The sequence below is a fragment of the Nannospalax galili genome, unplaced genomic scaffold (assembly GCF_000622305.1).
Source record: "Nannospalax galili isolate Female #2095 unplaced genomic scaffold, S.galili_v1.0 scaffold366, whole genome shotgun sequence".
In the NCBI taxonomy this organism is placed as follows: Eukaryota; Metazoa; Chordata; class Mammalia; order Rodentia; family Spalacidae; genus Nannospalax; species Nannospalax galili.
The window spans coordinates 1141129-1168570 of NW_008355168.1; the positions used below are offsets into that span (position 1 = coordinate 1141129).

The window sequence follows — 27442 nt, forward strand, 5'->3', positions numbered from 1 at the left end:
GACCGAGCCGGACGGCCCCGGGCACCGCGCCTTTTGTCCCCGCGCTCCCGGGAGGTTGGCGACGGGACCCCGACGCCGCCGAGCAGCATGGGCAGCGGGCGAGGCGCGGGGGGCAGCGGCCGGACCGTCCCGGGCGTGCTGCTGGTGCTGGCCGCGCTGCTGGGCGCGGGGTCGGCCGGCGAGTACGACTACGTGAGCTTCCAGTCGGACGTCGGCTCCTACCAGAGCGGGCGCTTCTACAGCAAGCCGCCGCAGTGCGTGGACATCCCGGCGGACCTGAGGCTGTGCCACGACGTGGGCTACGACAAGATGGTGCTGCCCAACCTGCTGGAGCACGAGACCATGGCGGAGGTGAAGCAGCAGGCCAGCAGCTGGGTGCCGCTGCTCAACAAGAACTGCCACATGGGCACCCAGGTCTTCCTCTGCTCGCTCTTCGCGCCCGTCTGCCTGGATCGGCCCATCTACCCGTGCCGCTGGCTCTGCGAGGCGGTGCGCGACTCGTGCGAGCCGGTCATGCAGTTCTTCGGCTTCCACTGGCCCGAGATGCTCAAGTGTGACAAGTTCCCGGACGGCGACGTCTGCATCGCCATGACCCCGCCCAACGCCACCGAAGCCTCCAAGCCCCAAGGTAAGGGCGCGCCTTCCCACTCGCGCCGGTCGGGAGCCCAGACCCGGGGCACGTCCCGCTGGACAGGCCGGGGCTGCGGCGGGGAACCCGGGGACCCCCCCTGCCCGCGGTCCGCCGAGCGCAGACGAGAGGCCGTGGCCCGCAAGGTGTGCAGACCCCACTTCTCCGGGCTGCGCTTTGCGCCTCTCGCGCCCCAGGTGCCCGGGATCACTGGGGGCGCCGGCTGCGCTTCCGCCAGGAAAGACGTGGTCGGGTTTCTAGAGGCTCTTCTAGGGATCCATCCAGCCTGTGGTTTTCCGTACCTGAAACAAAGCTCCGTATTTTAAATGGGAGAGCTCTCCTCTCTTCAGGGAGGGCGCTGAGTCCCGGTCCAAAGTTGTTAACACACGTGCTCCCGGAGGAAAACAACCCTCCCTTAAAAGTGTAGAAAACTCAGAGCGAGGGAATGGAGAAGCTTTGTTTATTTTCATAAGTTCAAAGAGTAGTTTCTAAAACTCCTTCCTTAGCTCGTTATTCAGCTGAGTAGCGGAACTGACTGAAGAAAACAAGTTTAGAAACTGGGCGCTTCTCTTTCTTCACTTGTAAATCCAGGCAGCAGCCCAGAATTCTGCAAGTTTAGGGAATGCAAAATCCCTTGCCCACCATCCTTGCATAGCCGCCCCCCATTCGCAGAAATCCTCAGGTAATTAGAAAGATAAAAATGTAATTAGCTCATTGTTTATCTCCCCCTGGGGGGTGAGGACCTGCAAATTGGACACTGCAAGTTCCAAAATCTTGGGGACCTGAGGTTCCACTTGGAACCCCTTCCGTGGAAAGGACAATTCTTTAATTGAGAAGGGGAAACCCCCACCCCCACCACCAAAAAAAAAAAAAAAAAAAAAAACAAAAAAAAATTCATGCCATAACATCTGGAGCCTAAAAAAAAGAGCAAAAACAAACAGGACCAGAAACTGCACCACAGTCTGGAGAAATGAATTTCTTAGGACTGGGCTCACCCCTGTGGGATGAGGCTCAGGGGCAGCAGATGTTCTTGTCCAGGGGCCCTCAGAAGCCAGCATCTGGGGGACATTTTTGAGGAGACTTTAGCTCATCTTGAAGTGTTGAGTGTCTTAACTTTTTGAGACAGGGTCTTGGGATATTGGTATTTTTCACAGGCTGGTCTTGGAACACAAATCTCTCCTGTCTCAGCCTACCCAGATCTGGAGTCACAGGCATGTACCACCAAGTGGTGCTTGTTCAGTGACTTTAACCTCTGTTGCTGCTGAAAAAAAAAAAGAAAAAGAAAAAGATGGATGAGCAGTCAGTTGGCTGCCCCGTGTCAGGGCAGTTTGAATACTCCTAGTGATGGACCTTGGCTGGCCATGGGCCCCAGCCTGTAAGGTAAGCAGTAGCTCTGGTCACTCTTGCCCTAAGGGCTTGTATATGCAACCTTGGCCCACTCTGGCTGAGCATTTCCCCAGACCAAAGCCCTATGCCTTCAGTCCCCCTGGAGCCTCCTGTTCCCTGAGCCTGCCTGGAGAGCCTGTGGCTAGCTTTGCTTGTACTATGTCCACTCCCCATGGGCATAAAAAGTGGAAACCTGTGGGGCAACAGCTTCGGGCAGAGTGACTGATGTTCTGGGGAAAGATAAGAGAACCAGATGGGGTGATGTTTGCCTTGAGGGGAGAGCTCCCTAACCGAAGCCATCCAAAAGTCTGGTGGGGTGAAGGCAACCCCAGCACTGCCCCTTTCTGGATGTCCTTGTGGTCACTGCTGTTCCTGTCTCCGCTCCTTCCTTGCTCTGGGCTCTGGTAGAGCAGTTATTTGCTGAATAAAGAGCAAACAGATGGGATAGTCAGGAGTGTGACTGGGACTGGTTCTCTCCTCAGTGATTTTTGATTTCTGTAAGAGACTCTGTCTTATCTGCCCAAGCTTCTCCCTGCAGCCCCTCGGTTTGAAGGTGCCCCACCCCATTGTGATGCGCAACCCCTCCCCCAGGCTGCCTGGCTGCTGACCCTCAGCTGAGCACAGAACTCTGTGTGTGTGTGTGTGTGTGTGTGTGTGTGTGTGTGTGTGTGCATGCATGCACCGTGTATGTAGAGAAAGGTTGAGACAGATCAAACTAATGATCCTTAGAACTTAAGGCTGGTGACTCTGGAGCAAGACCTGATATTTTAGAATGAGAGAAGTTCCATACAGATACACGACTCCATTACTCACTGACCCTTTATTCTTTGTATTCTTTTAAAACTGAATCTTCAACACAGCGTTACATCTTTGTACACCTTGGATGTTTTTGTGCACATTCTTGGTCGTATATGGCTTTAGGGTATTGGCCAGCCCTTTGTTAATAAAGGTTAGCCTGATAATGAGCCAAAGGTTGTTTTCTTTCTCTCAAAAGGTAACTGCCAAGCTAGCTTGGCATCTGTTCGAGGAAAGCCAGTTGTTCCTGTCCCAGGAGTGTGCTTTCTAAGTCTTGAATGTGCAGTGGACCAGTCCAGTATTTTCCCTTCTCCTTCCCTGCTAGGTTTCACCAAGGAATTGTGAGTCCAACTAGTTCAGTTGTGTTGTTGTTGAGGATGTTGCATTAAATCAGCCAGGCTGTTAGGCAAAGGTTGTAGAGGCCAGGGAGCCGCTTCCCCAGAGCCCCCCTTAGGGTATTTTCTCTCAGTGCCCTTTTCCTGCCCAAGGAAAACCTTTCTCTCTCTGTCTCTGTCTCTGTCTCTCTCTGTCTCTGCCTCTCTCTCTCTCTCTCTCTCTCTCTCTCTCTCTCTCTCTCTCTCTCTCTCTCTCTCTCTCTCTCTCTCTCTCTCTCTCTCTCCTCTCTCTCTCGGAAAGATCTGTGTGTGATAGAAGAACGACCTCGTATGTATGAGATGTGTGTGAAGAGAAAAGAGAGAAATCTGAGAGGGGAAGGATCTTGTATGGGGTGTGTGTGTGTGTGTGTGTGTGTGTGTGCATTGATTTTAAAAGTTCCTTTAATCCTGATTCCAGAGTTGGCCTCCCCCTCTACTTTCCCTAAAACATTAACAAAAAACATAATCTTTTGTTTTTTTTATTCATGTGCTTTAAACATTTTAAACACACTTTCCAACTGTGATTTGGTTCACCTCTCAGATGGAAGCCTAGACAGATTTCTCCTGTGAGGCAGCCTCTAGGGCCCCAAAGACACATGAGGGGCACAGATTAATATTACATTACACATTCCTTCTACTTTCCCTGGCCAAAGCTGCTCAGCGTCTGGCTGTAAGAAGAATTGAGGGAAAGCCATGTTGAAAACACAAAGCACTCCCCCCAAGCCCATGCCACTGAGAGTCCTTGAAGGCCAAGCTGAAAGATGGACTGAAAAAAATGTCTTATTGGGGTGCTGAGCTCTTGAGTGCCAGCAGGATCAGGGGAACCCAAAGGAGCCATTAGTGTGTGGAGACCTGTGAGACCATCTTTATAATTCAGGAGCCCTGATTTTGTTTGGTCAACATCATACTCCTTGAACCTTGTAATGTGATAACTTCTACCTTAAAAAGAGCACACTGAACAACTAAAGAAGGAAAACCCAAAAGCACAGCTCGCATTCCTGTTGTAGATCACATGGTCCTTTCTATAACATCTTTCTGTTTCTTTCTCTGCATGGAAGCAAAAACCATGATGGAAAATTCTGGGTAAGAATCTTTTTTTGGTGGTGGTGATGGGTTGGTCAGATATATTACTTTTAAAACCCAGTCTCAAGCTCTGAGTGCAAAACGCACATCCAGCGTCTGGCCAAAGAGTCTTGGACTATGGTTCTTGCTGCACTAAGAATCTGAACGATGTCAGTCCTGGTACGGTATGGTGGACGAGGTGTTGGTGGATACAAACTGGGGTGTGTGTTCTGTGCTGGGCCCTGGAGGGAGAGGTCTAGGGAGCAGCTAGTTCTGAGGGGGGCATTGTGGGGGCCTTTGCCCATTTTATAGCCTGAGCCATGGAGGAAGGACATGGGAAGGAGCTACTGTTGCTGAAGCCACTGCAGACAGGAGAAGGGCAAGGAGCAGAAGTGCTCAGCTTGTCAAGCACCACCTTGGTTTTCACCTCAGGGTGGCTTCCTTTTAGCTCCAGCCAGGCTCTGCCTCCCACGTCCAGGGTTCCAGGAGTGAACTGCTTAGAGTGCTTATAGTTCTTTACATCCTCAGCAAACTCCAACTTGTCAGACAGATGATGGTGAGGAGGAGGTATAGGGAGGGGTGATGAGCACTTCTGTCTCTGGAGGACCCGACTGCAGTTCTTTCTCTCTGCCTTTTTAAAGGAGCGTCTCTCCAGCGGTGGCAGCATCTGGGCTAGGAAGAGACCTTTGGTCCTGGCTTCTGAGGCACCCCAGGGGCCTAGCTACCTCCTAGCTGCATGCCTGCCTACCACACACACCTCTTCAAAGCGCTTCATGAAAGAGCATCCCAAAAGTCTCCTCCCCAGCCATCTCTGCGTCCATTTGGTGGCTCTTTCTGGTGGTGCCTCCCCTCCCCCAACCCTGTGACTGCTTCCTGGAGTTCTTATGGCAGTGGCCCTTTTGGAGAGGGGTATTCTGGGACCTGGGTTTGAGTTACTGAGAATGACTGTTCTCCTCTTGGTTCTGAGAGACCTGGTGAAACTGATGGGCTGTCTTGTTCAGGGTTTGCAAATAGGAAGCAGTCCTGAATCAGAAGAAGCTAGGTAACAGGAGGGGGAAGGACAGGAAACGAACAGTGGAGATAATCTGTTTTCATTTATAAAGCAGCTTTTTCCAGGGACTCACAGCAACCAGGACCTGCCCTTACCTACCTCAGATAGGAGTTTAAATAACTGCCAAATTCAACATATCTAGGTCAAAATGTTTCAAGAAAAAATTCCTCCATTTATGCCTTTAATCCTGGGCTTGAGGGGCCTCTGTTGTCCTTCTCAGGACGCCTTTCAGATTCTGGAAGACCTTTAGCTCTTTTCAGTCTGGTCCCCTATCTGATCCCTTCTCCAGAGAGTTCCCACCACTGTCACTTACAGCTCCTTTCTTCCTCCTTTCCCGCCTTAGGTACAACAGTGTGTCCACCGTGTGACAACGAATTGAAATCTGAGGCCATCATCGAACACCTCTGTGCAAGCGAGTTTGGTAAGACACAGTTCTTAGCCTTGTGTCGGGGGTTGGACCCCCTGTCTTCCCAGTCCAGGCCCCCAGTGAACAAGAAGCCCATGGGAGCATCGTGTCTGAGGGCCGTATCCTCTGCCTCCATCTTTTCATTCTTTGCTCTCAGGCAGATGGAAGTCTATCTAGACAGAGTGGCAGACCGACCAGCTTCTATTAAACTGCCTCTATCTCTGTATATGAGGGGATCTCTTTATAGATCTGTGGGGACCTCCTTTAATGTCAGAGAGAGGCAGGCTGGGGATGGTAGAGGAACCAGGGGCCCGTGGGAACTATTTGAAGCTGTGGGAAGGTGGAGTTCCCCTCACCAGCTCTAGCAGCAGCCCAGGTTGTGCTTCTTCCATGGTTCGGTTTTTACATCCACCCCTAGGTGTCAGCACTACCCTACCCAGGATTTAAATGGTCTGTGGCGGGGTGCCTTCCCAGGAAGGGGAGATGTCCATCATTAGGGGATTGGCCAGTGGTCCTAGTAAGGTCCTTTCAGGACATTGCCACAGGAGCCTGATTTCTCTCTCCACTTCCCAAGTCACCCTGGGTTGAAAGAGAATTCTAAGTCAGCACCTGGAGCTACAGAGCAGGTCTGGACCTGGCCAGGGAGCTGATCCAGGGCCCTTCTAGGATGGCCGTCCTCGCCTGACCAGTAGGAGAATCCAGTGACTTTCCAATCTGCTGGGAGTCTCTCCTCTGGGAACAGTAAATACAAGCTGTGTCCTTTTGGAGGCCCAACTCCCTCCCTCTCTTGGGCTCAGTTTTTCATGGATGTAATGTGGCCGCCCAGGTCAGATCCATTTTGCTGGAGGACAGATTCAGCCTTATGCTCAGTAGTGTTTTTCTCCCTAATTCCTGTATTGTGTCCGCGAGGTTGGAGTTCTTACAGCTTCTTACCTACAGGTAGGTAATGTGAGTCTTCATGTCTGTTCAGAGTTACCTCCTCTTTGTTTTCTTTAGCCAGATGTGCTGAAGTACAGAAAGGGTGAAGTTCCATGTTCCAGTGAGCTATACACACATGAGGGAGCACACGTAAATCTAAGGGGTTTGTGTGCCACGACACACACATCCTTGGGAGGTTTGTAGATGGACAGAGGATGGAAGCTGAGGCATTCAGACACCTTGCCAGAGAGACCTTAATGAGAGTGGATGTTTCTTATGTTTTTAAAAAACTACATTTATCCATTTATTTGTGTGTACATGTACATGTGTGTGGCGGGGGGCAGTTACATAAGTGGAGGTCAGAGGACAACTTGCAGGACTTGCTTCTCTCCTACCATGTGGGTCCTGGGGATCAAACTCAGGTCTTTGAGCATGGTAGCAACCACCTTTACCCTACAGCCAACTTGCTGGCCCCTTTAAAAATTACATTTACTTGTTATGGTTTTATTTTCAAGAGGACAACAATGCCTGTAAGAAAAAAAATTGGTCTTCTGTACATTTTGTTACTTGTGCTTGAGTCACACCCTGTTTTTCCTTTTACCTTTTTAAAAATTAAATTTTTTTAAAAACATGGTCCAGCATGTAAAACAGGCTGGCTTTGAACTCTTCATCTTTTTACATCTGCCTTTCCAGTTATTGGGATTATAAGCATGGGCAGCCACACCCTATGCCTTCTACAATTTTGAGTTTATTTAATATGGTAACAAGAGCTGGGTATGGTGGTGTGTGCTATAATCCCAACTCTTGGGGGTAGAGGTAGGAGGATCTTGCGTTCGTGACCAGCCTGAGCTACATAGCTGGATCCTGTCTCAACAAAGAACAAAAAACTGCAGAAGCCATGTGCAGTAGACATGCAGTGTGATTGCCCTTCCGCCTGCTTCTCCCCTCCCACTTGTTGTGTTGGGGGCTTCTCGAACTGGGCTCAGCCTGGCAGGCCTTCCCCATACAGCCCTAAGCTGCCTCAGGTCAAACATTCATCCACAAAGATACACTGGATTCCTTCCCAAAGATACACCTGGAAGGAGAGGACACAAGACATAAATCAAATCTCTCAGGCGTCCTGACAGGAAGCCTTTTGTTGCCTGGCAAGGGCTGGAAGAATAGGCTTAGAGGTGGATCCCAGAGCATCCTCCTGGGAGGTGGGAGGGGGCACGAGGTGGGGTGGGAGCTGGGGTGGTGCAAGAGGCTGCTCTTCTGTGTTTCACTGATCTTCAGATACAGCAAATCATGGTACTTACTTTTACAGGGTTTTCCCTGACCTTGTATAAGTTTGGGAATCATCTCAGCAAGAACTCTGAAGGTCATGCAGCCCTAGGTCCTTTGTGTCCATGGGATTTTATAAGGTTCAGCCCACCAGGGAAGAACAGTGGCAACCCCTGGAATTGAATGTGTGGTGATTGGCAAATAGTGACTTCCTTTTAAGAAATTTCCAACTCAGGTGTCTGATGCTTTCTCTGCATCTATTCTTTGACTCAATGTTTATTTACTGTTGCGAACTGAGCTAGACACTATAAATTACAAAATACCACTTCGAATACATTAAAATGTAATTTTTGATTTTTAAAATCCGGATCAGACACTAATCAGTGATTTGTTAGAGAACAGTAGATCAGTTTATGGGAATTTAAGGCTGAGGTTAGTGTTAAGGAGTTGAGGAAAGTGGATCTAGGTCTTTTAGTTCAGAATTTTGGTCTGGAACTCACCAATCTCAAATCATCATTAGGTCTCCTCCCTTTTCTTCTAGTTCCCTGCAAAAATTTGTTTTTGTTGTTGTTGACAGGGTCTCCCTAGCCCCAGCCTGCCTGGAACTCACTGTGTAGACCAGGCTGGCCTTCATCTCACAGAGATCCTTCTGCCTCTGCCTCCTGAGTGCCATCGCTCGGCCCCTTCAAAATTTTAGTACCTCGGGGTTTTGTGACAATGAAAGTGGTACATGTGGTGGTTGTGGGCTAAAGAGGCAAGCCTTGGGACAGAATCTGATGTGGCGAGGTTGGCCTAGTGAAGGCAGGTGTACAGAATGCTCCACAACTCATCTCTGCAGGGCATTCCCCTGTCACAGTAGTGCCTGCCAAGCCAGGAAGCCCCCAGGCCACTGCCGCAGTAAAGAAGTACCTTTTACAGAAATAACCAGGAGGGGCTTGGTAGGCTGGAGTGACTGGATATTTATGAATGTGTCCCCGTAGCCCTAACGTTATTTTCTTCTTGGGTTCATGATGTCCTCGAGACTTTAGGGCTCATCTTCCCAAGTTGTGTTTGATGAATAAGGAGATGACTCTCCTTGTGGAATACTTTGACTCCTGGAGGAGCCCCTTCCTCACCCCTGAGGTGAACAGTCCTATGACTTTGCCATCCAGACTCCGGTCTGTGCAGGGAGAGAATGGAGATGTCAGGTTTCTCTGAGGGACAGGAGAGATTTTCTTGGCCTTTAGTTTGTAAGGTTCTTACAAACAATAAATAGGATTCTTCCTCCTCCTCTCTCTGTGGGGACCGAGCTTAGCCCTGTCCTCAGTGCCCTGTAGAATGCAGCCTTGTTGAGAAGCTTGTTGCCTAGCTCGAGTCATTTCAAGTAGGGGAGGCAGTCAACCACACTGATAGGATTGAGTTAGAAGACAAAGATATTTCACAATGCAAGCTGACACACAGCAAAGAATGTTTGACTCCCCACTCTGAGGACCAAACTTCACATTAAGTGGCTGTGAAGTCCCCAGAGGGAAGACATCAGTTGCCTGAACGCACTGTGTGAGCACTGTGATCAGGATGTGCTCCTGTGGGTGAACACACAGGTTTGCTCTACTGCTGCTGTCCTGTCAGCACACTGGGACTCCCATGGCTTGCCAGGTCTGGCCCACTGCCTTTTTTTCTGGGCAATGCATCTTTAACCCTATGGCAGGTCTGCCCTGCTGTTTGTCTCCCCACACCTGCACGCTACCCCCTCAGTTCAAAGCACATTTTTTCCTCACCACGCACAAACAACAGTGGAAAGCCTGTGTGCTGATGTTCAGGAATGCAGCTGGATCAGCCTGGATCAAGCAGCAGATGTGGGAAGCCCACAGTTAGTGGATGCAGAGTTGACGACTCAACACAGTGGCCAGCCCACCTGCTGAACTAGTTAGGACGCACAGCTCTGCTTTCCGTCCTCCTCCTTTTCTTGCTGTATGACGACAGGGTGCTGTGCTCAGCTCTTAAATAGGCCAGGATAGCATTTGCAAGCTTTCACACTAATAACCTTGCTGTTAACAGCTCCATGCCCACAGCCGCCTTCCTCTAGATTAGTTCACCTCGAGATGTAAGAGTTTGATGTGTAATTGTGAGGCTCCCATCCCACTTCCAGCCACTTTCCCCAGCTGCTTCTCCATAAGCTTTTCCAGCATCAGTCTGCAGGACGATGATATGCGTTCCTTTTCTGAGCGATTGCAGGGCTTCCTTCCTCCTGTGCGAGCGTCTTTGCCTTTTGGACTTGTGAGTTTTCACGGCAGCTTCTTCAGCCCTGTATTTTCCTGCCATGGAGAAAGGTTTCTTTGCCTGAAGAAAATTTCCTTGCCTCCCTCCCTCCCCCCTCGTCCCTCCTCCCTCCCTCCTCCCTCCGTCCCTCCCTCCCTCTCTTTCATTTATATATTTCCTCCTAAGAGAGAAACTGTACTTTGCAACAGTAAGATCAATCAAATAGGAAGGAAAAAGGAAGTCATCCGCTCAGTGAGCACTGGGAGTGTTTCCTAGAGGAAACACAGGAAAGCACTGTGGTCCTTGCTTCTCCATGAATCTGCTCTCACTCTCCCCCTCACACATCTCTCAAGGTATCTTGGCTGGGCTGCTGTTTGGAGGACAGAGTCTCACTCTGCCGGGCAGTTTGCTCTCTTGCAAAAAGTCAGCTCAGACTTTCCAAACTAAACTTCAGGTTTCCTCTTGGAGAGGATGAGAACCAGCTGCCAGCAGGGTAATTATAGAGTAAGCTCTAAGAGCAGGCTGTGTCCTGGGCCACATTCACCTCCTGTGTGATGCCCATTAATAGAGAGATACTCTATCTGCTCTGTACCACTGACAAAGAAAACATAGCTTCATGTTGAAATGTGAAGAAAATACGAGTGTTGTGGTGCACAACATAAGGTCTATTTGTACTCAAACAGGCCCTGGCACACTGTCTCAAAAATGGTAGGCATAAAATAAAAGAGAGAGCTCCCTTCCAAGTGAATATATATGATTTTTTTATTAAGTTTAAGGAAAACAACATGCCAGGTTTAGACTGACCAGGTGTCTATGTGTACATGTAAAAAATAGTCCTAACATCCAGAAACCTAGTTCATGCAAAATAAAATTAAATGGACATGGGAGAAGTGTCAAGAGGCAGAAAACAACAGAGGGTAACTAGAACATGCACCTCACCTGTGTAGCTCTGCGTGCTGGGATTAGTTGTCAAGTATTCCGTGTGCAGGCAATCATGGGTTTGGCCTCTTTGTGTTGTGCACTGGAGGTAAAACTGGACTCATAGCCTGCATCTCATTATGAATAGGCTTCCTATGTATGGTGGTGGGGATCCAGCGCAGACCATGTTGAACCTGCAGCCAGGAAGGCCTTCGGGGGATGAGAAGTGGGGGTAATGTCAGTTGCTTGCTTATCCATGGTCTCAGAAAGGCTCAGGGGGCCTGGCCCAAGGAACCAGGCCCCGAGCAGGAGAAAGCCAGGCTGAGCTCACACACAGAGAAGCAATGAGGAAAAGCTGTAAAGAACCAATGGCCCCTCTGGTGAGCATGGCACACTCTTCCTCTGTCACTGATTCTTGGCTGCAGTTGGCAGGAAGATGCTAAACATGGCAAAAACTTTTACTGTGCATCACGTCAGCATCTTTAAGCCAAGGAGAGAACGGTGAGACAAGAGAGAGGACACAGGTGTCTGGGAGCCCTGGCTAGGACGCTGTGTCCTCTGGGACAGAGTTCCATGTTTCGCTGCCCACTTACGTGCTGTGTGTGGATCCTGCCGTGCCGAGTGACTCTCTCAACCTCTCTGTGCCTCAGTTTCCCTAGTGAGATGGTAACTGATACTCAGGTGTAGATTTGGTGAGGAGCAGATGAGATGAAATGGAATCTCACTAGTTGGACTCAGAAAAGTTCATTTTGGTGGTGTTTTCAGAGATCTGTCCTGAGTAAGTGAGGCTTTCTTCATGGGTTTTAGACAAGAATGTAAGGGGGGGCGGGATTTAAAACCTTTGTCCTATTCTGTCCAATTAAAACAATTTTTATTGAGTTTTTATACATGTCATACAACAGTTCTTAATAAAATTTAGACCCCTTTCCCCATCCATGAGGTCTCCACTGGACCTCATGTATTCTGCCATGTGTGTTAAGTCCTATCCCGTCAAGCATTTGTACCCATATGTCCTTCAGTGCAAATTCACCACTGGAGTCTAGTCAGCCTATCTAGAGATTGTTGGTAAAGCCTACTCTCTCTCACCCAGTAGTGATCAGTCTCCAATACTAGGGCCGACTGCCACCCATTTCCCTCACTCCACTCTGGGCCCTTGACTGATTGGTATGGGTCCTGTGCTCAATGCCACCACTGCCACAAGTTCACATGTACTTTCCAGTGGCCTGAAAGCCTCTGCTCCCCTGTGTTCATGAACCAGCCCTGGCTCTTACAATCTTTCTGCTCGCTCTTCAGCAATGGTCCCTGAGCCATGTGTGGGAGAGGTTTGATATAGGAGTCCTATCCTGGGACAATTTTTAAAAAATCAAATTTGATTCTCTTTTTAGCCCTTTACCCTGTCTGCTTCATACTGGGATGACTGCCTTTCTTTGTCTTATAGATTTAGGTATGGGAGCAAATGGTTTAGGACTGGCTGATGCTTGCTTGACCTCTCTGGTTAAATCCAATTATGACTGGGTTATTCCTTGGGACCAGCACTTGCCAAGCAGTGCTGTCTCCGTGTCTTTGGAGAGTGCCCTCCATCCGTAACTCTGTGATTCTCAGGACCTGAGTGGCCTGACCCCTTGTTTAGTTTCCCTCTCCTTTCATTGTGGTAACATGTAACTTACATTTCTGAGTGTTCAGTCAGTGGCATTAAGGATGTTCACACTGTTGAGGGAGCATCTCCACCGCTGGTCTCTGGCGTTTTTATTATCTGCATTGACAGCACCTGTTAAACAGTAACTCCTCTTCCCTTGTCAGCCCTTACCCTTGACCATTCTCTCCTGATGAGTGTCACTGACTGTTCCCAGGACCTCATGGGAGTGGATCAGACAGTCTTTGTCCTTATTTGTGCATTTGGCCTACCTTACTAAGCCTAATGCCTTCCTTTAGTGGGTATATAATAACTGTCGTGGGTCAGGGAACCAAGGAGAATTTTCCCTTAAGGGTTACCCCTTTGAAGCCTTTCTGGTGGGTTGAGGAGGAAGGGAGAGAAGGGACAAGTTAGGATGTAGGAGCTGGTCACAGCCCAATGCACGCTGCCCGTTTTTTTGAGTGCTGTGTTGCTCATCTCTACCAATTTGTCACTGTACAGATATGCTGAGTTGGGTGGGACTCAAAGATCAGCCAGTCCATGCTATCCCTTTATAGACTGACAGAAACAAGATAAAGGAGTTAGTCATTGGATTGCCCAAGGCTGCTCTACCTGGATCCCTGACAGCACTCCTCTGCCAGCAGTTGCTGGGCAGCCTGGCTAGATCTCATGCCTTCTGGTCTTGCCTTCCTGTCCTCTCATGCCCATCACTCCATCTTGTCAGGGGAGGCTCCATGGCTGCTCATACTGAGAGCTCCTCTACTAATACATACGCTTCACATACAGAAGGGTTTCTTCTTGGTAGAGAGCCCTGACAGGCTTAGGGCCAGACAGACTTGGATTAAATCCCAGTCCTTCAAGCTGACCCCCCATGAGAAGGTCTCTCAACTTTCCTGGGCTTGCTTCTCAAATGGTGATTGCAACATTATTATGTTGTAGGGAGAACTGAATTAATCAAGTAGATTGATTCTAGTTCCTGGATTATAGAGGCTGTTCAATCCACAATAATGTTCACTTAATGCAAGGAATCATTTTAGGATGGAATTCAGCTTAGGAAGGAGAATTCTAGTATTCATGAAATCAATTTGTTGGGCAAAAAGAAAAAAGTACTAAAAAATAGTAAAAGATTACGAAGTGTACTGGAATATCCTGGATAGTTCTCTGAATAGAGGATTAAATTGAAGAAAGATTTTAAAAGACAGTTTGGGGAAACTTTAGGCTTTGTAGTGCTTCAATGTTCTGCCCAAATACAAACAAGCTACCGGTTCCCCAAGCCTCACACCCTATATACTCTAGAAGTGACGGAGGCCCTGGACTTGTGTTAGCTGACGTTCTCTGCAGAGAAGCCATCAGACAATTATGACCCAGTCTGTTCCAGTTCCAGGGCATGCCCACTGAAGTTTTCTTTTGTGTTAGCGTGCCTTTGAGAAATCTTATAGGTAATATATTCCACTCATAATTTATTAAGGTCTGTTTCAGAGAGATTTGCGAGCCCTTTTGTGTTGGTGCACCTCCCTCTCCCTCCCTTTTTCTCTAAGCAGTGTTTCAGGCCCGAGTTCCTTTTCAAACAGCTCCCCTGTGATACTCAGCCCTGCAAATAAGCCATATTCAGAGGAAGGGAGCCTTGAAATATTGGTAGGTTTCATCCAGTTCTGCAGAAATGAGCCAGAAGCTTCAATCTGTATTTTTTTTTTTTTGAAGGAGAACAAATGGCCAAAGAAATGTCAGACCCTTGCCCTGCCCCAACCTGCTTAGAACAGCCAATTAAACGTGCATTAGCTTTGCAAGGCTTCTCAAAGGCCTATAGATTGTGCTTGAAATCTTTGTTTAGTCTTTCAGGAACACTGTCACACGGATGATTTATCAAAGAAAGTTGTTTATCTGGCAGTAAAATAAACTCTGGGCCTGTTCAGACTAAGATTTCTCGTGAATTTCTACCAGGGTAAACAGTGGTAACTGGCAGGTTGCACATTCTGTGTGAAAGCCAGACACATACGATAAATATTTGAACTATGGCTTTGCCTTGTAAGAGGCCTGCCTGTTACTAGCGCTGTCACTCCATGCCTGCCTGAGAGGACCTGGTATTGCCAGTAGCCTTACCACCTACAGGAGCTACCTCTGCTACGTGGGCCCTTCTGGTCTGAGTGCCACTTAGTGATGACACCTGGAACTTCCTGGTTGAGGGAGGGTAGACCTCAGGATGGCCTCCTTCAGCCCCACACAGACAGCCTATGATGGAGTTTGAGGGAAGTGAACTACAAGCAGATTTTTTTTCTTTTAATTGGCACTTGTTGAGTCAAACTATTAGAGAGCTGATTGCATTGAGCAATTTGGAAGCTGGGGCCTGGGCCTGGGGGTAAGGGATGAAAACACCTTCTGCATTCTGCTGAGTTTGAATTCTATTGGCAAAAAACCCACTGTAGATACGTCCCAGAGTCTGGCTTTGCTCCCTGGTGGTTTGAAGAGGTCCGCATGGGAACATGGGGCATAGAAGTAGGCGCCTAAGACATGTTTAAGTGACAGAGTGAGCAAACAAGTAAATGTGATGATGGAAAAGTTGAAGACCTGGAGGCCCTTTCAAAGGAAGAGCTTGTTTTAACTGCCTATAGTAGCTGCGTTACTTATTTTCTGTCCACCGTGACAAGATGCCTGACAGAAAAGATATAAAAGGAGCAGAGATTTATTTCGCTTCATGGATTCGGAGGGTTCATTCCATGATTACTTGGTGTCATACATTTAGGCAGAGCTTTGTGGTGATGGGAGTGTATGGCAGGAAGTTATGACAGACAGGAAGTCAAGAGCTAGAGAGGAAGGAAGCATGGACCTAATACCTCCAAGCACTTGCTCCCAGTGACATACTTTCTACAACTAGATCCTGTCACCTGATGTTTTCACAGCCTCCGAAAATAGCACCAGCAACTGGGACCACACGAACCCGGGCGGGGGTGGGGGCATGTCAGATCATAACAGTAGCTTACTGGAGGGGGCACTGAGTGGAGCTGCTTGTTCTCAGGCTGTCGTGCATGCTGAGGCTTCAGGATTACTCTGTCTTTGAAAGGGGCTCTTACTACAGGACTGGTGGAGGTGGTCATGGCTACCTTCTATAACTTAAGCTCTAACTGAGTCATTATTCTGATCTCCTTGCCCTGCAGAGATGGAAAGTGAGCCTTGAAGGGTTAATATTGATGTTTGCATCAGGGGGGCTTCTGGGGGCTCTAGGCTCAGGCGCACGGTGCACATGCTCAGGTTTGAGTCTTGACAGTGGTGTCGGGTCCCTCAGGCTGTGAGAGCAATTCCAAACCTTTTATGTTTAGGTAAGAGATGCTTACATTTAGGTGGATAAAGGATCATTTTCTTTGGAGCAGGAATTAAGAAAAATTATTTACAAATTCTGAAAGGATGTTGTGAGTTGTGAAGAGATGCCAAAATTGTACTTTGGCATTGGTGAAAATGAGGGGTTGTCCTAAGCCGGGTTCCTTCTCACTCAAGCAGGATTAGGAGATTTCTCTTGTCAGTGCTTCAACCGGCCTTCTTCCCAGGACATTTCCTTTTGGGATGGTCTTAGAGGTGTTTCCATTTTCAGAATTCATTCATGCAGTGTTTTCCATTGGTACCCACTTAGTTTTGGGAGCTGGCTGATGGCTGGGGGAATCTCTCCTTCAGTGTCTGCGGTCTCTGAGTGAGAAATGGACCTCGATAAGTGGTTCTAATCTTCAGACACAGCAGCTTTCTGAACAGCAAGTTCCATCCTGCAGTGCCTCACGCAGGTGGTATCACCAGCTTGTCACATGTGGCTCCTGGATCCCCAGACTTCTTGTACCCCTTCCATCCTCCTAGCTCCATACTGAGGATTCCGCTCTTGACCATGACACATTTGAGACACGGGAGGGTGAGACTAGCCTGGGCCACGATGTCACTTCCGAGGTGTAGTTCCAGCTTTCAGGTTTGAGGCCTTCCTACAGGTGTTGGAGAAATTCGGGGGATGAGTAGTTTCCTGTATCAGGCTTAAGAACAGTAGAAAGCAGTCAAAAAAAGTATTCCTGGGGTCAGGAGACAAGGACAGGGAGACGGAGTTAGGACCCCAACAAGAAGTTATGTTGAAGTGACCAAACTGAAATCACCGTAGAGTAGGTGAAGAATGCCTGATTTTCAAGTATAGCAACTAATTCAACATCGTTATTTAGAGCTAAGCCTGACCAAAACTTGAGGGTTCCCAGGTTGACAGAGGCATGTAGGAAGAACTTGGTTCTTGTGGTTTGCAACTGGCTCAGAGGGTGATGTAGTCTCATTAATGCTGGGCTTTCACATGGGGAACAGCAGCTGAAATGCAAACCACATGTAATTAACCAACTTGGTTGTGCCCGTGGCCCAAGCAGAGACACCATCCAGGTGAGGCTTGGAGGTAGGTGGGGAAGGAGTACATGAAGCAGGTACTTCTCATCCCTGAACAAGGTGCTGAGGTGCAGGAGGGCAAGACTACGTCTCTAACCTGAAGCAACACACTGAGCTTCCACCAGAGGAAGCAAGCTCTGCCTTGAGAAAGTCAGGGCCTTTTTCCTAAGGAACACAGGTGTAAGGAGGCTCTGTGAGGTGCCTGATGCTGGCCAGCAGCCTGCCTTTATAGATTGCAAATTCTTCATTTGACAGGCATCCATTTAAAAACAGGTGTGTGTTGTGTGGATTTTCTTCTGCAAATATAACCATCTGTCTTAGTTTGCCTTCAATTTCTGTGATAAAAACATTGACCAAAACCACCAACTTGGGGAAGAAAGGGTTTATTTGGCTTACAGGACAGTCCATCATCAAGGGAAGCCAAGGCAGGAAGCTGGAGCACAGACCGTGGAGGAACGCAGCTTACTGGCTTGCTCCTCTGGCTTGTGCTCAGCCTGTTTTCTTATATAACATAAAACTACCTGCCCAGGAGTGGCACCACCCACAGTGGGCTGGGCCCTCCCACATCACTTAACAATCAAGACAATACTTCACAGACATCACTGGCCAATCCAATGGAAGCAGTTCCCCAATTGAGGCTCCCTCAACCCAGGTGTGTCAAGTCGACACTAAAACTATCCAGCACACCACCCACAGAAGGGATTCACTCCTGTGCAGACTGAATTTGGTTGCTAGTCATGGGGCTTACAGAGTACAAGATTTACTTCATCTTTATACCATGTCTGTTTCAGGATCATCTTCTAAAGATATTTGGATGTGCAGCTGGGAGTGTTTGCAATGCTGTCCTGAGGATGTGGAAAGAGGGATCCTTCTAGTCAGCCAGGCATGGCAGCTAGAGAGCCAGCCTGAACAGTTAAAGAGCCAGCCCTGCTGGTTGAAGGGATCCAGGGGCCCTGAATTCTGCCCCTGTCATACTCTTGGAGAGGGAGGTGAAACCTCTGTTAGCCAAAAGTGAGTCCTTACCTGTGTGTATGAACAGGCAGGGCAGACTTCAGTGGGGTAATTTTTTAGGTTTCATGCTATCCTTTAAATTGTGCAAGGAATGAGAAGCCCCGGGGAGGACTCCTTGAGAAGGCGTGGGGCCCTGAGTGGGTAGGCACTGGCGAGGCTTGGAAAGGTGGGGTGAGCTCATGTTGAAGTTGAGGCACCTTTCCATCTTCATTGCGGGGGTCAGCTCAAGGCAGTTTTTGCTTTTCCCTGGCTTGCTTCCAGGTGCCTCTGTTCTGCCTCCGAGGTCATAGCACCAGCATTCCCGTAACTCTTTCTGTTAATTCCTGCTTTGGAGAAGAAAGTACCTGGACAGAGAGTTAATGTACTGTGGGATTGAACTGGGTATGTCATAATCAAGGCTTGCTCTGGTTAGGGTACATGAAATGGTTGTTCAGTGTGACTGGGATGCGGTTCCTGTCTCAACCTTGTACCCTGGCTTTACTATCTAGAGATCGGAGGGCACATAGGATGCTACCTGCTTAAATGCTGGAGTTCTTTTTCTTTTTCTTTCTGTTTTTTGGGTCTTTTTGAGACAGGGTCTCCCTGGAACCCCAGCTGGCCTGAAACTTGCTTTGTAGACCAGGCTGGCCTCCAACTCACAGAGATCTGCCTGCCCCTGCCCCCCCCACCCCACCCCGAGTGCTGGATTAAAGGTGTGAGCCACCATGCCCAGCAGGAGTTCTTATAGTAGCCAAGAGCTGGGGCCACGTAGTGAAGAGGAGGGAGGGAACAATTTTCTTAGGAAAGGGAGGAATTGAAGAGAAGATAACATGCCCGCCTGTAAGGCAGTGGTAGAGCTTGTCAGGCAGAAACGTGGGCTTGAGGAGATGTTCTCTGTGGAGGTCCCAACAGGGGTCAAGGTGGGGAGGCGTGACATTGGGGTTTACAGAATGGTGAGTATCTTTGTGGTCAGGCCACCCTTGGGATGGTGCTGAGTGTCTAGAAATGAGATTGATCAAGTAGGCAGAGGCCAGCTCATCAAGGGTCTTGACTGTCACTTTGTCTTCTTGGCAGTTAAGCGTCAGGAACCTACTTTAAAATGTTGCCATCACTCACTCTAATTAATAATCAAGGAGGGTGAGGAGGGGGAGGTGAAGAGGCTAGAAAGAGAGGTTGCTCATTAAGACAAGTAAGGAAGAGCTGATGGCGACATTCCAGCAGCAGTGGCCAAGATGCCTTGGACAGGACAACCCCTGAGCTGGGAGAGACCAGGGGCCCAAAGGTGGTTTTGTCTCTAAGAGGCTCAGGGCAGTGCTAACTGGGTCTGGGCCAGCTCAAAGCCACCCACCTGAGGGAGGGTGGCCTGATGGTGTCGGCGCGGCACAGCTTCCCCAGAAGCCGGAGAAGAACCATCTGCTGTGTCTGTGCTGGGTGTGCTGGGCAGGAGCCAGAGCCCATAATTAGCTCATACTTGGGTCACCACAGAGCTGGTCATTACCAAGAGTGGTCATCATTAGAAGCTGTCAGAGTGCTCTGTCCTTTCTCTCCTGAGCTTGTTTAGTAGCTCTGGTAAGCTGAAAACAGCTTTTGGTGCCAGCCCCATGATGGCTGGACTGATGACATTGGCCAGGGCTGAGGGACTGGGTCAGATCAGGTGTTTTGGCTTCTCTGGAGGAAGAAAGTAAGAGAGGGCATTGCTCAGTAAGGAACAAGGTGCGTAGGCGTATGTGTGTGTGAGACAGAGTGTGAGAGAGGGAGAGAGGGAGAGGGAGAGAGAGAGAGAGAGAGAGAGAGAGAGAGAGAGAGAGAGAGAGAGGGAGAGAGATTTCCCATTTCAGGGCACATGGTTGTCTCTGAGGGGCATGTGTCAGTACACCTGCACAGTATGTGGTGGGCTAGTCTGTGCACATGTGACTGTTGCTCATTTGTGAGTATAGATATATCTACTGTAGCATAGCTAGGCCAGGTGGCTGTTTGCAAATCTAAAGGCAGCCTCACCTCTGGATGCCTGTGTGGCTCTGTACATGGCCTTCAGTCAAGAAGCTTGAGGGGGGTCAGCTGGAGAGACAGCTCAGCAGTTAGGAGCACTGGCTGCTCTTGCAGAGGACCAGGGGTTCAGTTCCCAGAATCCACATGCAGCTAACAACCGCCTGTAACACCAGTTCCAGGGAATCCAACACCCTCTTCTGGCCTCTGAGGGCATTGCATCACACAGGTGCACTTACATACATGCAATACATTCATACAAATAAAAATAATAAAGTATTGGGGCTGGAGAGATGTCTCAGCAGTTAAGAACACTGGTTGTTTTTGCAGAAGACCTGGGTTCGAATCCCAGCACCCACATGGCAGCTAACAACTGTCCATAACTCCAGTTCCAGGGGATCCGACAGCTTATTCTGTCCTCTGCAGGCATTGCATGACATGGGTGCACTTACCTACATGCAGGCAATACACTCATATACATAAAATTAAAATAATAAAATACCGAAAAAAAATAATAAAGTATTAAAAAAGAAGCCCGTGGTTCTCTTTTCCCCTCAGTGCTTCACAGAGAGAGAGAGTGAGGAGCATACTGCTGCCTTTCCTGGTCTGGAAGGGCTTAGGGACTCGTCTGAGGAATTTCTCTTCAGTGATGCTGTCATGTGAACTGGAGGCCATGTCTAAGTAGGGAGCATGCTGCTATTTGGTGCTTTGTTTATTACTCCAAGTGCCAGCAGGCCCCCTGTGTGTAGGTTTTGGTGTCTGCAGCAAGTCTACAGCTGACTCTGTGGGCGAGATCACTTCTAGGAGAGCCCAGCAGTTGACAGGGATTGCCGTAAATGGCCTACTGTCTCTGGGGGTTTAAAAAGCATGTTGGAAAAAGCATATGCAAGGTTAGGAGTGACAGGCCTCAAGTCACAGGCACTCTCATATACCATGTTGGTGCAAGCTGCATACTTTGTGACTCAGTTTAGTCACCTGTCAAAAACAAAAATAAACATTTTAGTATCAGGATAAGATATGATGTGACAGAAAACAGCACATATTGTGAGGTCTTAGAAGCTAATTCCAGCATTGCTGTTGAACAACTTTATGACTTAGGCTAGCTGATTTGAACCTCTAAGTTTATTTTCTTAAGCAAATTGAGGAGTCTTTTTAGGTCAACTCTCCATTTGGAAATTAGGTGGATTTTGTTCTGCCAACCTTTGTGACGTGGTTTCTTGACATAGTATCTTTGTTGGCACCTCCCTGGTCCCTAGGCATGTTCTCTGGGAACACTGACCTTTCTACTAGGCATGTATAAGAGAGAAACCTGTGTCTGAGAGGGTAGAGCAGAGGCCAAGTTTCTGAGAGGGTAAGGTAGAATTCCTGGTCGAAGAGCTGGGTGACTGCTGTGGGGTGGGGGTAGGCCATTCATTGTAAAGGGCCCTGCATTTAGGGATCAGCATTCAGTCAGCATCTGGGTGGCCACTGATGTCCTGACCCTGGGCTCCTCTTTTTGGGCCATCCCCACAGAGGGGTGCCTCCTGAATGTGTATTGAAGTTCTTATTCTTCCCTGTGTCATCAGATGGATGACATAAGAACTTTGTTACCTGTGTGAAGTTGTTATAACATTTTAGGAAAGCAGAGAGCAAATGCTTTGCCGCCCTTTCCTCTCCCCTCCTCCCCTCCCCTCCGTCCTTCCCTCTCCTTTTCTTTGAGAATTGATTTCGTGTTTCCCAAACTGGCCTCAAACTTGCCATGTAGCTGAGCATGTCCTTACACTTCTGGTCCTCTTGCTTTTATCTCCCAAATGCTAGAATTACAGGGTGTACCACCATGCCCAGTCTGTGCAGGGCAAGGGGTTGTGCCCATGGCTTCCTGGATGCTAGGTAAGCACCCTACAAAGTGAGCCACATCCTTTGTGTGCCTTTTTTTTTTTTGAGACAGGATCTTCCTGTAGCCCCCTGCTGGCCTGGAACTTGCTGTGTAAACCAGGCTGGCCTCGATCTCACAGAGATTCGCCTGCCTCTGCCTCCCAAGTGCTGGGATTAAAGGCGTGAGCCCACCATACCTGCCTTAAATATTTTTTTGATTTATTTTTGCTTTTATGCACATGAGTATTTTGCCTGCATGTATGTAACTGTACAGAGGTCAGAAGACAGTGTCAGATCCTCTGGAACTGAAGTTACAGATGGTTGTCAGCCTCTGTGTGGGTGGGTGCTGGGAACTGAACCTGGGTCCTCTGCAAGAGCAGTTAGTGCTCTAAACCACTGAGCCACCTCTCCCGCCTCTCTGCTTTTGGATACAGAGTCTCACTATATAACCCTGGCTGGCCCGAGACTGGCTCTGTAGATTAAACTAACTTTGAACTTGTGGCAGTCCTCTTCTGTGTCTCTCCCAACTGTTAGGATTATAGGCATGCATTCTGATGCCCGGATCAGAACAAGTACTTCCTAAGCAATGGCTTCCTAAACCTGAGAACTGGGTCTTTTTCTGCTTCGCAATTTACTGCACATGTGGCTCTGCTCAGGGTCCCGTCCTCTGTGCCACAGTTTTCTCATCTGCCATACAGGCCTGATCGTACCTCCCTTGCTGAGCTGGTGTGTGTGACCCATGGCATTGTCTCTGTGCTCTGATCTCCTGGAAACTATAAAGCACAGTTCCCATACGACTTATTCCTCCCACTGTGGCAGCCGGTCAGAGGCATCATGTTATGGTTCTGTGTGGTGATCCCATGGTGGCTTCCTCCTCAGATTGGGGCCTGGTGGCTTGCCCTGCAGAGCCATTTTCCCCAAAGCATTCATAATTCATAATCTGCCCTTTCCTTAAAAAAGAAAACAAAAAATATGAATGTATTTACAAATGTGTCAAACCTAAATCAGGGTAGTCATGCTAATGTTTCTCTCAGAGGAGCCTAAAATGAATTTTTCAAGGTTATTAAAATATAGGCAGGACTGACATTGAACATCTCTCGGCTCACGGGGGCGCTAATGTCAACATACCACCCTGAGAGCTAAAGCTCTGGATAGGAAATGATGCTTGGAGAATCAGGCTTGAGACTTTGAGGACCTTCAGACACTGGGGCAGCTGGGGCATATCTGGTGACCATCAGCTTCTAGTAACAAGTGGCTGTGCTTTTATTGACACTCTGACCCAATGTGGAGCTAGTGTTCAGTGTCTCCATGGCCCATGGTGACCGATGCAGATGTTTTGTGGGCAGGTTTTGTGAGAAGTGAGCTGCTGTGTTGGGGTGACTGCCCTCTTTTCTAGGGATGTCAAAGTTATCTACCCCACGTTTCCCTTCAGATGGATGACCCTGTCTGCATGTGATAGTTACAGACATCAGGAGGGCAGTAACTGAGAGACATGAAGCTGCCTCACCCAGCAACGGGAAGAAGACTCCGGCTTTGTAGCCCAGGACTCGGGAAAGCTTTTGCTCCAGCCTGTCCTGGTAGGCAGGAGCATCTGGTCACGCCTCCCTCCCCTGTAGCTCCGTCTTGGTATCAGTTTTCCTGGTGATTTTGAAAAAGCTACTTTTTGCCTTCACAGTTGCATGTTATGTGGCATGGGGGTGGGGGTCGGGGGGAGGCCGTGCATGAAGCTTCCCGTCATCGGGCAAGGAGTAGAATCAGTATATTGTGTTGCTTTCCCCTTGACTGACAGCTATTTGCCTAGAGCCTTCTTTTCTTACAGAGTTAATGTATCTCCTGGCACACTTTCTGGTTTGCAGTGATTGCTCCACACTGAGAACAGGCTGAGGAAAGCTTTTCCTCATCACACCCATCCAGGTCTGCTTTTCCTATGCTCTTTGGGGTTCAGGTCTGTAGAGACTTTCCTGTGCCATCTAGCTTCCTTCAAATGGAGGTCAGAAGTTCTTTCAGCCTAGAGGATCACAGAGCCCCACACTCCCAAATCTCCAGTAAAGATACCAACTTTTGATGTGGCCTAGAGTTGGTGGTGGGTGTCCTCCTAAGCCTGTCTGTAATAGGTCCCTATCTTACCTGAAATGCTGTCAAAAGACAGGACCCCGACACAGCGGGACAAGCTCAAGGGAGCTCGGGGAGTTTCCTGAATTGGGTGGGAGGAAATGTGGGGCTGTGACCCCGATGTGGCTGGTCAGTGGCCCTGGAGTGGAGGGGGGCGGCCTGCCAGGGCCTCCCAAACTCTGGGAGCGGAGGACATGGAGGACGGTGAAGGGGCCTCCAGCCTGGCCTTCCCTCCCTGCGGCAGCCGCTCTTCTGTCCGGAAGTGACTGGATGCCCAGCTGGGTTTTGCTTCTTCAGTGCAGTTTCCGAGTTGGCCCTGGAACAGGAGAGGGCTGCTCTGTGGGGAGAGGCCGGAGGAGGTCGTGTGTGGGGAAATGGAAGGGCGGGAGGGGGCATGGACGGCGGCCGCAGCCTGTGTGGGAATGACCCGGGTGGGCGTTTTCTCCCTGCACTTTCTGGAGCTGCCCCACTGCTTGCCAAGGACTGTGGCCGCAGTGCCAGGCTTCCTTGCCCGAGCTGCTCCCGCACTGCACGGCTGAGGCCTGGGCTGCAGAGCCTGCCGCCCCGCGCGCATCCGTCCCCATTTGGTGGTGGCCGAGCTTCGGTGAGCTGCAGCCTGTCACAGCCGCAGGAGCCTCTGCCTGGTGCCTGGATGGAGTTTCCGTGGAAGGACATCCACTGAGTGCCCCATGGTGTTACCGCTCCGGAGAAACAGCTCTGATGGGCAGCACTTCGTCCCACAGTGTGGCTGGTCCTTGTGAGACCCCATCGGGGCTGGACCTGGAGCCACGGTTCCTCCCGTTCCTCGGGTCTGGGCCTGTTTAATAAGAGCCTTCCTTCGACTTGGGTCTTCCCAAGACCTCAGTGCGGTGGACTCCATCCCTGCGTGTAGATGCGCCTCTGTGTGTTTGCGCCTTCCTGGTAGCCTTAGGAGCTGGTTTTCTCTGGTACTCACACATCGGATCAGTTGCAAGCAAGTAATGAGGGTGGCATTGGGCATGAGGACAGTCCGCTCATGCTGCACTTGGGCCCAGCTAGGACAGCTGTGTGGTGGTGGGTTGATGGGGGCCAAAATATTGGAGGAATTAATTCCAGTTTTTACTTATACAAAAATGAGTGTTGGGGCTGAGAAGATGGCCCAGTGGATAGAGTGCTTGCACTGTGAAGACTGGAGTTCAGATCTCCAGAACCCAGACAAAAGCCAGGAAAGTCTAGAAGCTCATTTGTAATTTTGGCGTGTGGGAGGCAGAGACAGAATCCCTGGAGCAGAGTGGCTAGTTAGATTAGCTAGATGGTCTCGGATAGCTCTAAGGAGCTCGGCCTATATGGAGGACTTCCTTTCTCAGCAGGGGCCTCCTGCTCTCTGCCCGACCTTTTCTGGAAAGTGCCTCCAAGCACAGATTCCTGGCCTTATTTGGAACATGACCTTTGGCATAGTTACCTGCAATAAACTGCCCCCGGTTTTTTTTCTATATGATAATTAGGCATTTCCCTATAGCCAGACGAGAGGATCCCCCTACCACATGTAAATAAAGCATCCTATGAGCACCTATCATGTAAAACTTTGGCTACCGCCTCCACCCTATACTTTTTCCTGACCCCCACTGCATAAACAAGCTGTATCACTGAAACTGACATCCAGAAGGTCTTTTCTGTGGTGCTCACTGGCCGACCGTCCTGACCCTGTTAGTCACCTCTGCTCCCTTTGTTCTCGTGGGTCGGTGGCCAACGGCCCACGAGGAGCGGGAGAGACCCACAATAGAGGGACACATACACATCAACCTTGGGCCTCACCACATGCAGGTGCACACTTGTATGTACCCACACATGAATACGTGGAAACATACACGCATACCACACACATAGGCATGTGCAAAAAAATGTTGATCTAGGAGGCTTTTTGTAAGCTCATCGCTGATTTTGGTTTGTTGTGCTCAAGGGATCTGATGTCTTTCAGTCCATCTTGGGAAGGCCAGCCACGAGATAAGTGTGGTGCCAACTCTGGTTTGCTTTTAGATTCTTGGCTTCAACTAAACCCATCTCAGGCCAAAACCAGTTTTACCTTGGGGAGAGCAGCATTCATCTCCATCCTGTTGGGCGTCCATGGTCATCTACCTAGATCTGTGCACATTTCCTGTGGGCCTCTGTGGATGGGTGACAGGAGACCTGGATGTGCTGTGTCTCCCTCTTGTTAAGCTCCCTGCACACTGCTGTAGTGCTGTAATCTAGTGGGTGCAGAAGGTCTGTGGAGGACCAGGGCTTAGTGGGCCCTTGGCACTGGCTCAGGTCTAGAGTCAGGGCGGTCAGCCAGGGTTTCCTTACTGTGAGCACATAGCCTAGAAGGGCTAAAAACAAACAGAAAATTCAAGTGTAGAGAGTTGGGCAGACAGGCAGGATCTGAAACAAGAATGAGCACAAACCTTAACTGACTGCGACACTGTGGGGTCACCGAGGAGGTGGGCTTGTGTCTAGGGACAGAACCGACACTGTTATGATGAAGAGTTTGGGGCATTGGTTTTGTTCTTGGTCTTCTAAACACAGGTGTGAAGAGTCAGACATAGATACCTAGAATGCCCTTGGAGGGAAATGGGGTCACTCTGAGCTGCACGAGACCTGTCCTGACCCCAGGCCAGGAAAGCAGCATTTCACAACAGAAAAAAGACATCTGGGGCCCAGGGACCCTGGGTATCATGTTCATTTTGTGAGCTTGGTTCCCTGGGATCAAACTCCAGCTCCCATTGTGTAGCTGAGACGTGGGCAAATGGCTTGACGCTTTTCATCTGTGTCTTCCAGAAGCTCCTAAGCCCAGTATCTTCTTCATGGGGCTGTTAGAGGACTTGGGAAATGCACAGAGCCAGCTCTGTTGCTAGTGCTAAAGAACGTGTTTGTGTAAAGTATTCCGGTTTCATGAATGAGGCTGTTTATTTAGGGCAGTGACTGTGTTTCCATGTTTTCCTTCATTTCTGTGCCCAAGAAGTGCTTAACTGACAGCTCTGGTGGTTGAGGCCTTGTGGTAGTCACTGGACAGAGTTTGTAAAAGGCTTGTAACAGAGGAGAGGGTGGAGAAGGCATGTCCATGAGTCATTATCATGCAAAGACATTGAGGGCTGTTCAGGGCAAGGCTGGACCTGGCTGACTGGAGGTTTCCTAGAGCTGAACCACATGTTGGCTTCCAGGATGGGAAAAGTATACCTGTGCCTCTACATGGATCAGCCTGGGAAACTAGTAGAGGAAAGAGAGCTTAGGTGTGTCTGTAGCTTTTTCAAAAGCTACCATCCTGGGGGCCATCGCCTCTCCTGGGCCTCTTCTTGCTGTTCACCATCTTTGGAGTGTGTTGTGGGTCCTTCTCTGTGGGTCTTTGAGTTTCGACCGAGGTGGTACTCTTGGGCCTTTGCTTTTAAAGTAGGGATGGGTTGGGGCAAAGTCCATGGGCAAT

The 27442-nt window shown here is 49.3% G+C and overlaps 1 protein-coding gene and 1 long non-coding RNA gene across 2 annotated transcripts in view; both read left to right on the plus strand.

Moving 5' to 3' along the window:
• Positions 1–6: 6 nt before the first annotated feature.
• Sfrp1 (secreted frizzled related protein 1) overlaps positions 7–27442 on the plus strand; it is a 41462-nt gene continuing 14026 nt past the window's right edge. The window contains exons 1-2 of the mRNA XM_008852313.3: positions 7–628; positions 5640–5717. Of these exons, the coding sequence (XP_008850535.1) occupies positions 88–628; positions 5640–5717 (619 nt within the window). The 5' untranslated portion in view covers positions 7–87. The remainder of the gene's footprint in view (positions 629–5639; positions 5718–27442) is intronic.
• LOC115067552 lies at positions 17857–24027 on the plus strand. The gene is made up of 2 exons (XR_003846950.1): positions 17857–18075; positions 23327–24027. It is a non-coding gene; the product is annotated as an uncharacterized LOC115067552 (long non-coding RNA).